At 36.4% G+C, this 13,306-nt stretch overlaps 1 protein-coding gene and 1 long non-coding RNA gene across 4 annotated transcripts in view; one reads left to right on the top strand and one right to left on the bottom strand.

Moving 5' to 3' along the window:
* Nucleotides 1-2,882, bottom strand: part of loaf (low-density lipoprotein receptor domain containing lost and found) — a 699,718-nt gene extending 696,836 nt beyond the window's left edge. Inside the window, exon 1 of one of the 3 annotated variants that reach the window (XR_014128520.1) lies at nt 2,505-2,876. Coding sequence is in view for 2 of the 3 variants with exons in the window: in XM_081740552.1 (XP_081596678.1) it covers nt 2,505-2,601 (97 nt within the window). In the remaining variant the exon portion in view is untranslated. Of the gene's footprint in view, nt 1-2,504 lie in introns of all 3 variants that reach the window. The other 2 variants (XM_081740552.1, XM_081740562.1) reach the window with 2 other exon arrangements.
* On the top strand, nt 977-10,809 carry LOC145671411 (uncharacterized). The gene is made up of 2 exons (XR_014128521.1): nt 977-1,377; nt 10,427-10,809. It is a non-coding gene; the product is annotated as an uncharacterized LOC145671411 (long non-coding RNA).
* The last annotated feature ends 2,497 nt before the right edge of the window (nt 10,810-13,306 follow it).

Genomic DNA, 13,306 nt, shown 5'->3' on the forward strand with positions numbered 1-13,306 from the left:
GACATAATACTGTGTATTTCTTTTATCGATAATCATAGAACGACTAGATAAGGTGATAGGATACTTTTAATTTTTTTTTTTTTTGTAAAAAATCAGTTTTCTTTGCAAATATAAATACACTGTAATCTAATATTGTATATTGATTAGCTTAGTACAAAATATATTTTGAAATTTCTTTAAACTAGTTGTTCTCCACAAGCCTTCGTATCATCTTCAAATTGTCCGCACGCTGGCGATCATCTCCTGGCGTCATGTATGAGGCAGCGCAACTAGCGACAACTCTGAGCTATAGCCTCACTGTGAGCTATTGGACATTACCGAAGCGCCTTGTATTCATAATAAGAATTAAGAATAACTAAATATGTTCGCCCAACACACCCAAGTTTACAAATTAGCATTACCCAGAAACTCTTTTTTTTTTCTTTCTTCATTCTAAACAGAATAGTATAAATGAAAATTAAAACGTTTTATCTTTTATGCTAAGGGAGACGGATGATTAAGACAAGTGAATGATGGTGGAAGAATTGGTGAAATGAGGATGTGGAGGAAACGGGAATATTCCGAGAAAACTCATGAACACGATGTTATCCACAACAAATTTACTTGGCCGAGGTTCGAACCAAGGATCCCACGCACCAGAGGTAAGCGCTCTTCCCTGAGCTATTGTACCTTCTAGGATAATATAAAAGTGAGATTAGGAATACGTAATGAATAATGAACACACTGTATATACAAAAGGTAAAGTTAGACTCAGGGAGAAAATTTTACGTGTTGTCTTAAAAAAATAAATTTATTATGAATACATCAAAATTATATAAAATGCTGTCTTATCCAGCGCAAACGCAAATTTCGAAGTTCTCACCTTCACTGTTCCATTTTGACAGAATATTTGCAAAATATTTGAAAGGGAACAGAATTTCAATAGTGTTAAGATTTCTTTTACCCTTTTTGTTTATTATTTACTTTGAATTTATTTCTGCATAATGTGATTAACATTATATTATAAATAGCTCTTATTAAATTGTTTTATTGCAGAATCTTAGATACTGCAAACAAGTTAAATTTTAAATCCCTCGATTGATTGTTGCCACAAATCAGAAATATTTTTTGAATAGTTCCGAAGTATTATCATTATTGAATCTCCTAGGCTGCAATAAACAAGTTTTCGAATTTTTCATCTCGTTTCTTACAGTGATGTTCTTTCTTCTTTGTCTAGTCTGTTTGGATAGCTCTTTGGGTCTCCACCAGCTAAGTCATTAAAAATAGAATACAGTAGTTTAGAATGTACCATAGAAGTTGTGAAGAGTCTTCATGAAGCCATCACACATATTCATAAATATGGAAGCAGTCACACAGATGTTATCGTAACAGAAAATAGTACGTAATAAATTATATACTGTATTGTTATAAATTCGAAATAGGTTTTATGTTTAATTAAGATAAAAGATTTCTTCTAACTTGTGTGAAGGGAAGGAGCTTTTACCCTTATTATTACCTAGTTATTATGTTCCTTCTTTTTTAATTAACATGCACCCTAGACAGAATTCTGGGAAAGAATATATATATATATATATATATATATATATATATATATATATATATATATATATATATTAGTTATCAATAGTTTCATTGATAATAACATTTCAAGACGGAAATATATGATTTATATGTTGCTAAAATTAGACTTATGTATTGTTTAAGTGATTTCAAGGAATAAATAATGTAAAACATATTTAAGATACGTGATAGACAAAGTATTACTGTACAAAGCCTAAACTTATTAAATGTTATGGTTTATAAGTTACTAGAGGCACCTGATAAGAAAGCAAAATAGAACACAATAGTTAATATAATGTTGGACTATTATTTGAGTATAATTAGAAGCAAGCTGATAAATATATTTATTGAACTTGGATTAAATATTGAAGTTAACTAATTGTAGATAAAGTATAAGAATGATATAGATATAGATATATATTTGATATCTTTATACATTTCGTAAACAGCTATAATATTTTTTTTCGCCGAAAAGTAAATGATTTCGAGATAAAATACAATTTCTATGTTGAATTCTGAATCGTTAGTCACGTGACAAAATCCACGTGCATTTAGGATTAGGAGTATTTTAAATGATTCACGAGTGAGTCGTAAATGGAAATGGTGAAATATCATTGGGCATTGATTACGACCGAGAACAAGAGTAGAGAACTCGCAGCGTGAATCACTGGACTCTACCATGCAGGAGAAGGACTACGTTTTTCTGGCACGTGAAACAGAATAAAGCGAGGTTACACCATGGAGGAAATCAATATGATATTCCGGCGGGGTTTGCAGTGTGTGTGAGTGTGCTCACCGAACGTGAGACCGCGTGCTACGATTATACAGTCACAGGATAGATTTGTTTAAAAGGGCAATGTTTTTAAATTCCATTCGCATACATAATGGACATATGAATTTATTTCGTTTTATTCATCAATTAATAGTTAAATAAGGGTACTCACATGATCTATTGGGCTCCGTTTCCACTCCGCCCGCTAGGAGGAGCAGAAGTAGCAAGAGCCACCGAGCCCGCCATAGGCCCGGTGACAACAGCGCCATGCTGGCTACGTGGCCGGTAATCCCATCACGTCGTTGTATGCATCATGCTCTGTAATCTAGCGGCCGATGGTTGAAGTGGCAAATATTGTTATTCGTAACGGAACTGGTTTAAAAACACAAAGCACTCACATGCTAGAAACAAGTCACACAACACCAAAAAAATCCACCAGTACCACAAACCAAGCACTCGCCGACATCGAGAAACCCTTGAACGCAACGCGCGCTCTCTCTCTCGCTCGCTCGTTCGCTCTCTCTACAGACAGAAGGTGCTGCTCCTGCTAGTCTCACACGTAGAACACACTAAAATTATCGATCATGTGACGGGGACGCCATCTCCCGGTGCAGTGCACAATTACACAATGCCAAATTGGACTGCTGTTGTCAATTGTTGTTGTCATGACGACAGGCGGGAAAGGTCAGTCTCTTAACTTTTCTCTTTGCACAACTTTCAACTCGGTACGTACAGGCCTACAATTGCTTACGTCATAACGGAAACAATGAAGATTTTTTTAAAACTTTTATTTTTGTAGTAAATTTCATATGACCATTTAGTTGCTTTTGGGTTTACGTTCCTTTCCAGCCGTTAAGTTACTTGAAATGTGAATATAGGGCCGAAGGAACGGATAGACGACAATATTGGGCGTCGCTGTTTAGGGGCGCTAAACTACGATTCTTAAAGTCGTAAATTATGAAGAAGTTTCGTTATTAACGATACATTTCAAATATTGATTTTCTCTTTAATCTACGCTTAAAATTGAAAGATTGAAGAACAGCATTACTTTTGCAACTGAATATTTAGATGTAAGGGCAAACGGCAGTCAAAATCTTTGACAATATTTATGAAATAATTAAAGCGAAATTTAACTACCTTCAGATGTTTCCATGTTTCTTAGGAACAGTTGAACATAACGGCACAGGATTTGATTACAGTAGCGTTATTTCACGTTTTGCCGGGGGCGGGAGGTTACTAGAGGGTGAAAATCGAAAACCGCGGTACTCGTAAAACGGCTCTAATATACGATATTTTATTAATAAATCATTAGCAAGAATATAATAAAATATATTTTATTTTTCACAAAATTTCCGAAATAGTTTACTCATACGGATATCTTTTGTTAGGACTATTTTCTCAAAAATGGCCCTGATGCTTTACTTGGTATTTTTTAAAATTAATATTTTATTTTAAATCTTAAGACATGACTAATATGTCTTTCTGTACTGATGGGTGAATATTTTTCACATTATCAGAAAATGCATATTAGAATTTACTACCAGTACATATCTCGTAAATAAATAATGTATTATATCGCCTTCATATACGTTCCGGCATTTAACTTTTTCTAACCTTGTACATCATTGTAACGATCTCTAGTTTAGAGAAAAAAATGGTACCATAGATATAATATAACACCTAGGTAGAACTGGCCACGACAATGAAATTGACAACGAAGAATCAATGCTTTTTAGTGTACCAAATAAATTTTCCATACTCATAATCAGGGCTTGAAAAATCTTGCTTGTAAGTATTCGCCAGCCAAAAAATCTACTAGCCAGATCATTCTGCAGTCACAGTGTTTATACAAATAAACAAAAATCACTTTGTGACAAAGTAAACATATCAATAGGCATACTTTTTTTTTTTTTTTTTACAAGGGCGCCGATTTCTCTGTAACTTTGGGGGGAGGCATTCAGATGCAGAAAGCATATATGAGGATTTTAAGACAAATTGAATTCAAATTATGCAAAATATTGTATATTCATAAATATAATTCGGGGAACTACATGAACTTTGGGAGGCCCGGGGCCCCCCGGCCCCCTAGGATCGGCGCCCTTGCTTTTTTATTTTGATTATTGACATGTTTCTTACAAATAATAATAAAAAAGAGTAACATGTGCTATTTATTCTTGAATTTATGTTTTTGATTGATCGGGCTTTATTTGACAAATGTAAAAAAGTACTCGCCACTGACGAGCAGGCGAGTGGATTTTTCAAACCCTGCCCATAATGAAGGCCGTACCGAGGAGAACTTTGTGAGCTCCCTAGAAACAATGTTATTACATCTAAAAATATCTTTCAATGCCATTTCCTTGTAAATTTCTTGGGGGTATGTAAGACCCCGATATCCCTCTCGGTAAGACATTTTAATAACAAGCAAGAGAGTTTCGTGTCACAGCGTACACCATGTAAAACAGTTTGGTTTCGTTTATAGCAAATCAAACTTCTTAACAAACTAAATATTACTTAGTCATAAGTATAGGATTTTAGCTCAAATTAAATTAAGTAGTATACTTGAAGATGAATGAATATTTTTAAAGTAGAAAATATTTAAATTTTTAGACTTTTCGAGGATAAATTCATTTTAGCATTGTGTTCCACGGACAGATTAGTATTTTGTATCCTGAGCATTATACTAACCCGCTAATCTCGGAACACTATTGGTAGTCTGTCAATCAAGGATAATATTCATAACTAAAAGCATAGGGATGTATGGAGAACCGATTTTTGATTGCTCATATCTTGGAATCAACTGGATGGATCACTTGCATCGACGACTCAATCCATAACTTTTGATTCTGTACACCTGGGCCAAAATTGTTCATCTCCCAGACGGACATAAAGAGAAGCAGATTAAATATATGAGATAAAGGAGTCTTTTTTTTTTTTTTTTTGTAAACCAAACATCTTAAGCACGGAGAAAAAAGAGAACAGAACAAGATTTTTTTTTAATTTGGAAATATTTTTGAACGTTATTTTTATAGTATAAATTTTATAGCAATTGTGAAATTCAGATGTTCGTGCTCGTACAACAGAATATTTATTTATTTATCAACAGTACTAGACAAGTTATTTTATACTGAGAACTAGCAACACCAATGAAAAAGAGAAGAAAATTTAGCCAAAACCTGTAGCCCTACGTGTTTTTGAAGATAAGATCTTAACATTCTTCTGGTAGGACTTAAGAAAATAGTAGAACTCATTCAGGATCATAGACCATCACTTGAAATTTTTAGAGAGTGGTGTACTGTTTTGTTTAGTAACGCATCTCCTCCTTTCACAAAAATGGACGCTTACTAATATTTTGTATGGAATTGTTCAGTCACTTCAGGGTACTTCATCTCTATTGAAAAAGCTGTGACAAATACTACTCTGTACCATGTTATTGTATTAAGGACCCGCAGGAAAGAGAGCTAAAGGCGTAGCACATCTTAAGTTTTTCATATTACTTTAAATCATATTAAATATACCGTACAAGGTGCAAAATCATAGGGTGCTTGTATAAATTCTCATGCAACACGTTTTGAGATCCCTCACCTACCTCTAAATAATAATAACTGGGAAAGGAAACACATCTACAATACTTCTTATCTTCTTGAACCATATTCTCACTTTAACATCTTCATTCACACCCACTTGCTTACAAAAACTAAGAAAAATACTTATTTTTATATATGAACATGGGTGACCCCGCGTAGCGTAATCACAAACGCTCTCATCTTTGGTGCAAGCAATCCCGTGTTCGATTCCCGGAGGGGAAAATCGGTCGAAAAAAGTGTATTTTTTTCATGCCAGCCATCATGAGTGATGTTTTAATCATTCACATCAGGCAAATAGCGAGATGGTGCCTAACCATACAGATCTTAGGCCGCTTTCTTTCTTCCCTTTACTCGGATAGTGTGACGACGGTGAGGGACGTTACCTCTCATACGTGACGGGCTAAAATGGCCATAAATGCCAAAAGGCCAGAAATCTAATTTCTAATACTAATTGTATATTAACGTGAAATTGAAGAATGGTGATATTCGTATTAGGTTGATGTAAATGAAACATACACAGCAAAAAATGAGGTGTTGAAATAACACAAATTGACTACCACTTTAGCGTGTTACTTATGTGTCAGTTGAACACCAAACATATCGCCTTCGACCATATCAGAAATACCTCGTTACTGGCTGTAAGTATTTGCATTGTTTTTTATTGTTTGGTATGAGCAAAGCTTTACGAAACATATTTCGCATTTATGACAAGTAACTAATTACATCCTATGTTTTCTGTAATCGGTCACAATAATATTGTTGTAAATCTATGAACCATCTGACAACAGTTACACAGATAGCTGTGCTTCCATCTGTTTTCTTTATCTGTTATTCATGTGTCTTTAGCATATATGAACATAAGATGACAGAACTGTTGCCTAGAGCTCCTCCGTGATTAAGCGGTTAGCGTACGCGCCTTTGGCATGGGAGGCCCGGGTTCGATTCCCGGCGGGAACTCATGTGGTTCGGATTCCACGTTAATCAGTAGGACCACGTCTCATAATAGCCTCGCTGCTGAAAAGGGACGTTAAACTCAAAATCAACTCAACTGTTGCCTATGTAACTGTTGTCAGACGATTCACAGGTTTACAACAATATTATTGTGACAGATTACAGAAAACATAGAACATTATTCGTTACTTGGCATAAGTGCCAAAGATATTTCGCAAAGCTTTGCTCATATTAAACGATAAATACCAATGCAAATTCTCTCAGGTAGTAAATAGTTATTTTTGATATGCTCGGAAGGCGATGTGTTGGTACTGAATTACCACACAAGTAACACGCTAAAGTGGTAGTCATTTTGTGTTGTTTCAACACCTCATTTTTATTTACAGTGTACGCTTTGACGTATGGTGAGAAGCTCACCTCAGCAATAACACAGGGATACTCGGCATAGCGTACATGCAAATGCGTTTCTTTTTTCTTTCTTTTGCGGCAATGAGAGGGAAATAGTAGATACTCATTCATCCACTTTAGAAAAGTAAAACAATTTTGTACTCTTCAATAGTCGAAAAGAACAACAGTATCGTATGCAAATTGTATATATCTTCCGATACCTGCGCTGATGACAACGGGATTGACTATAACTTCAACAGAAGAACACAATAAAATCACTTCATTAAATAACTAAAAAGAAGTGTGCGAAGCACTCCCAAGGCTGCATAGAATATAACGGAAAGAAAAAGCGCATCTAAAATGTCACAAACAAATGAGCGGAAACGTGAGACACGATTAGGGAACGAAATGAAACGTAACAAATTCAGAGGCGATGACGAGATGATGATAAAAAGGAGTTAATGAGATCATTAAATGATAACTACTGACTAATAATGTTAATATTTCCAGAATGAAGTTCTCAAAAATGCTGTAGGGTCTATATATCAGAAGTTCAAAATCAAACAAGTAACTACGAGGTGCATCCAGAAAGTAAGTTTCCCACGTGTCCCATAGCTGGGAAACGGTATATTGCGCGAAGTGACTACGTGTACGTGCGAGAGTAATGTTCTAGCATGGCACATGCACTAGTGGAACTTCCCTAGTGCTCTCAGTAGCGTCGTAGCAGTGGTTGAAGATGGACGTTCCTATTCCAGCTCCCGCCGCGTGTGAAGTGCGAGAAGGGATAAAGTTTTTGAATGCACAGGGCATAGCACCAATTGAAATCCATCGTTAGCTGTGTCAGATCCATGGGCCTAACGGCATGAGCAAGCAGTTCCTGCAGATTTTCCGCTCCTTATTGCACACCACTGTCACGGAGTGCCTGTTGATCAAGAAGTTTTGTGTTGAAGCAATTGATCCTAGAGCACAAAGCAAGGCGCACAGGGTCAGCATTGACATTTTTGCAACGATACAGCTGACGATTGATTTTAATCGGTACTACGCCCTATGCATTCAAAAACTTTATCACTGCTCGCACTTCACACGCGGCGGGAGCTGGAATAGGAACGTTCATCTTCAACCACTGCCACGACGCTATTGAGAGCACTAGGGAAGTTCTGCTAGTACATGTGCCATGCTAGGACCTTACTCCCTCACGTACACGTAGTCGCTTCGCGCAACATACCGTTTCGTAGCTACGAGACGCATGAGAAACTTACTTTCTGGATGCACCACGTATATCAGTTTCGAAAGGGCTCACAATGATACACGAGAGTTTATCAACAATACTTAGGTCTAGAATGGAAATTATGCAACATTGAACTTCGAAAAATTTCTCAACAAATGCAATTCGATTTCTATATTCTCTGACAATTCGTTTTGTAACATTTTATTGGTTTAAAAAAAATACCTCCATAAACAAATAAACCACACACTTTACAGCACCATCATTACACTTGTTTATCATACAAGTGATCGTACTTTTGTCGCCTCATTTCATTGAAAAAAAAAAGAGTTGTATTTTCCCTTGAGGAGGATACATACCACTTATAGATCGATCACTGGGCGACGGAAGATTTTCTCTCTTCATTCTTGCGCGAAAGGGTGTAAAATTTGATGGTAGCGCAAACTGGCTATTATCCGCAGTAACACTTTGGGGTATTAGCTATAAGGTGACAAGTAATGAACTATATGAAATAAAACGGAAATTAGTGACAAACTACGTAGTACACAAACTGTATTGCAAATGTAAACGGCACTACAGACATTCGGATTTAAGTTATGACATGTTCGATATGTCTGCCATCTCTGGCGATGATGTGCAACCGACGAACAGCAAAATTCTGCATGACCCGCTGAAGTGTCGGAACATCACTTGATGTCGATGACCACCTGAATGTCAGTTTTCAGCTCGGCAATGGTTTGGGGGTTATTGCTGCACACATTGTCCTTAACATAGTCCAACAAAAATGAGTCACATGGGTTCAGATTCGGGGAATATGGCGGCCAAGCGAGTTCCTTTCCAGTGGCCTCTGGGTACCCGAGAGCCAGAATGCGGTACCTAAACTACTCCTCCAGGACATCAAACGCTCTCATGGTCCGATGAAGTCGAGCTCCGTCTTGCATGAGCCACATCTTGTTGAAATCGGGGTCACTTTGGATAATGGATATGAAATCGTTTTCCAAAACCGTCACGCATCGTGCAGTAGTCACCGTGCTTTCAAGGAATATCGCACCGATTATTTCATAGCTGGACATTGCACACCACACCATCACCCGTTCAGGGTGGAGAGATTTCTCTATTGCGAAATACGGATTCTCAGTCCCCCAAATGCGCCAATTTTGCTTATAAATCTTAATTTTCACTTGCAAATTGCCATCAATACGCTGCGTGCGCATGCGCATACGAATTCCCATCATGCCCTGTGCTCAGCCACGCAGTTTGGACGTCATCACACAAACCGCTCAGAAATTATGACGGTTTTATTTCATATAGTTCATTAATTGTCACCCTGTATTTTGTACTAACAATACAGTGAGAGTATTGTTATATATATATATATATATATATATATATATATATATATATATATATATATATATATATATATTCCCTTAAGGATAGTGCGTTTCCTCTTTTTGGATCCGGCACTACGAACGCCATATTTTACATCGTCATAAAAAATTCTTTTCTAGGTTTTCTCGAGAACTACGCATGAGAATTTACCCTGAAAGCGAGAGTAACAATATATATTACAGGGTGGCCCAAAAGTAGGTATATACACCCCTGCATTGATCAAGTATAACATTTTAGTTTATGGGCTTATTTACTTCGGCTCTTCTGAGCTTAAGATATAAGAAAAAACATATTAAACAAATAATAAAGAAGCTAAGTCTACCTGATGTACAACAATAAGAAATTATATAAAATGCAATAAGCTGATCAGTACGGTACTGTATACTTACTTTTGGGCCACCTTGGATTCTCATAGCAATAGATCATTTGATATTGAAGAAAAGAATCTTATATATTTTTTTAAATAACACTTCAAAAAATAGCTTTTTTTAGTTAGTAATATTTCCATTCAATTGCTAAATAGTCACAACGCAATACATTTAAACTTTTTTTTAGTCATGTCTGTTGGAAACTGATATTTTAGCTGATCACTATCCAGGCAGTGTGAGAGAACGATGAAAGGTCCCCGTGTCAATGGAGACGAAGATACGTAGAAAGTGTGTGACAACGTTCGATTGCACTTGTCCTTTTGAGCACCTGAGTTTGACAGTTGTTACCAGTGTCAACTTTCTTGATGGCTTCTATTGATTGCCACTACTTTCGATTGGCACTTTCTAAAAGGGACATTGCTTCTCATTCGAAGTGCACATTAAACATAGCAAGATCGAAGTTGCTTAATATATTGTAAGATGATAGAAACTTCTCACTGGTTAATATTTCTTCATATTTTGCATGTAAATTGATTTGTAAAATATTATTAAATTGAATTTTATAATAAATCGTTGTCACTTACGATGATGAAGGTCAATCACACGAACTCTCGCCAACAAGGAAACACAAACACTCACAATTTCTTCGTATAGGGTACGACATATTCTATTAGTTAGAAAAAAGTTGCAATATTCTGATATTGCCGAGTCTGAGAAATAAAGCTTTCTTCCTATATAATTGAAAAATACTACTATTTTGACGGAAGAAGAGAATCCGCTTATTGATACGGATAGAAAAGATTCATGGACGGGCTCGAAAGATAGCAATGACAGTTGATCTGAGTCTGTGACAAAGACGAAATTGGCCTGTTTGAACAATAATCTCTGCTTCGAATACATCATCATAATAGTGTGTAGAAATCTCATTTTTTCTGTATTTATAAACGTAAAAATATTTAATTTTCAATGTCAAGTCGCGCCACACTTGGTCCTATCTACTGTACATAAATATAAAGTGGCTATGCGATTTCATACCTCTTGAACCACCCAATCGATCTCGATCAAATTTTCAACATAGATGAAGTTCGGGCTTGGAATGGTTTTCATCATTTCACTTTGGCGGTACAACGTGGGGGGGGGGAAGGAGTGGGATATATATATATATATATATATATATATATATATATATATATATATATATATATATATATATATATATATATATATCGGATCCGGGTGGGGACTACTTCGGGAAGAATCATCAAAGGAGAAAGTAATAGCTTTCATTTCAGCTGGAACGTACGAACTCTACGACGTGCGGGTAAACTTGAGAATTTAAAAATGGAAATGGATAAATGTAAAATGGACATAGTGGGCTTGAGTGAAGTGAGATTACCAGGAAAAAGTGAGATAGTATCGGGAAAATACAGAATATTCTTTCGGGCGGCATTAAAGACGAGAATGGTGTCGTGACAATAATAAAGAACGAAGTAGCAAGAAGTGTAACAAAGTGGAATGTTGCAGTGACCGATTTATGTTTGTGAAACTAAGTGCAAAACCAGTGGACATTGAGATAATACAAGTTTATATGGCAACAACCGACCACGATGACATTGAAGTAGAAGTAATGTATGATGAGGTTAGTGACATTTTGCATCAGGAAGAAAGAGGTAATGTCAACGCCATAGTAATGGGAGGCTTCAACAGCTTACATGTTAGTAGGAGAAGGAGCTACGAATGAGACATTAGGACCATTTGGACTAGGTAGAAGAAACGAAGGGAGTCAAATGCTTATCGATTTATGCAGGCAACATGATCTGATGGTGATGAACATTGGTTTAAGAAAAGAAAAAAACAGCTGTACACGTGGAAAAATCCAGGAGATAAGAAACTCTACCAAATAGATTACATTCTTGTGATGCAGCGTTTCAGGAATAGTGTACGAGACGTGAAGACACTACCAGGAGCGGACATTGATTCGGACCACTATCTCCTAGTGGCGGAAGTGCAAACCCGGTTAAAGTCGACCAAGAGAAATCGGAGGAGAAATCGAAAATGGAACTTAGAGCGACTAAGAGATATAGACAGCAATGCGAAAGAAGAGATTGAAGAAAAATTCTGTGCATTGGGCGATATGGTCGGCAATGTAAAAAATAGATCTGGAAATCTAAACTTGTGTATTGACTTATGACCCCGGACTACATACGCACAAATTCAGACCTCTACGTCAGTTGTTTTCTCTTGCCAAACATATTTTCAATGTCCAAAAAATGTTGCTACTTTAGATCCTGATTTCACCCCCTTCAAGTGGTTTGAGGCAAAAATGTTAAGAGATCAAAGTTTTAGCTCTGCACGAGTTGAAGACGAACAACAATTTTCAATTTGGTAGGATAAATACATGCTGAGATATTCAAAACAACGTAAACGCCTAAAATCGAAAAAAACGCAAAATGGCGGCAGCCGCTGCGTCGCCATGCGATGTTGTAAAAAAAAAAATTAATTGTGGTTTTGAAGTACCCTGATATAGGTTAAACATTCATGAAAAAGTTAGATTTTTTGGAGATGGTCGAGCGGTACATGCTTGATTACTTAGAATGGATTGACCCTTAAAGAAATCGGAGTCAACTGGAGAGACCGAGGACTCGTTCGAAACTTGTACATAAGACAACGAGTGAAGTTGCGCTTGAATGAAGGAGAAACCAATAGTGTGGAGATTAGACTAGGAGTCACACAAGGATGTAGTTTGTCGCCCCAATAACTCAACATTTACACTGAATGTTTAATGAAGGAAGCATTAATGGGGATTGGAGCTTTCAAGATTGGAGGGCAGTTCATAAACAAGATCAGGTATGCAGATGATACGGTTATAATAGCTAGAACAGAAGAAGGATTACAGGAGATGATTGACAAAATAGTTGACACCGGAAAACTATATGGAATGGAAATCAACATCGAAAAGTCGAAAGTCATGAGAATATTCCGAGGAAACGCGCCCTTACGGGTCAGAGTAGAAGAAAGATAACTTAAAGAAATGAAATAAAATGAAATCTTTAAGTTTTACGTCCCA

Source organism: Thermobia domestica, chromosome 2, assembly GCF_964235325.1.
Source record: "Thermobia domestica chromosome 2, izTheDome1.hap1.1, whole genome shotgun sequence".
NCBI lineage: Eukaryota > Metazoa > Arthropoda > Insecta > Zygentoma > Lepismatidae > Thermobia > Thermobia domestica.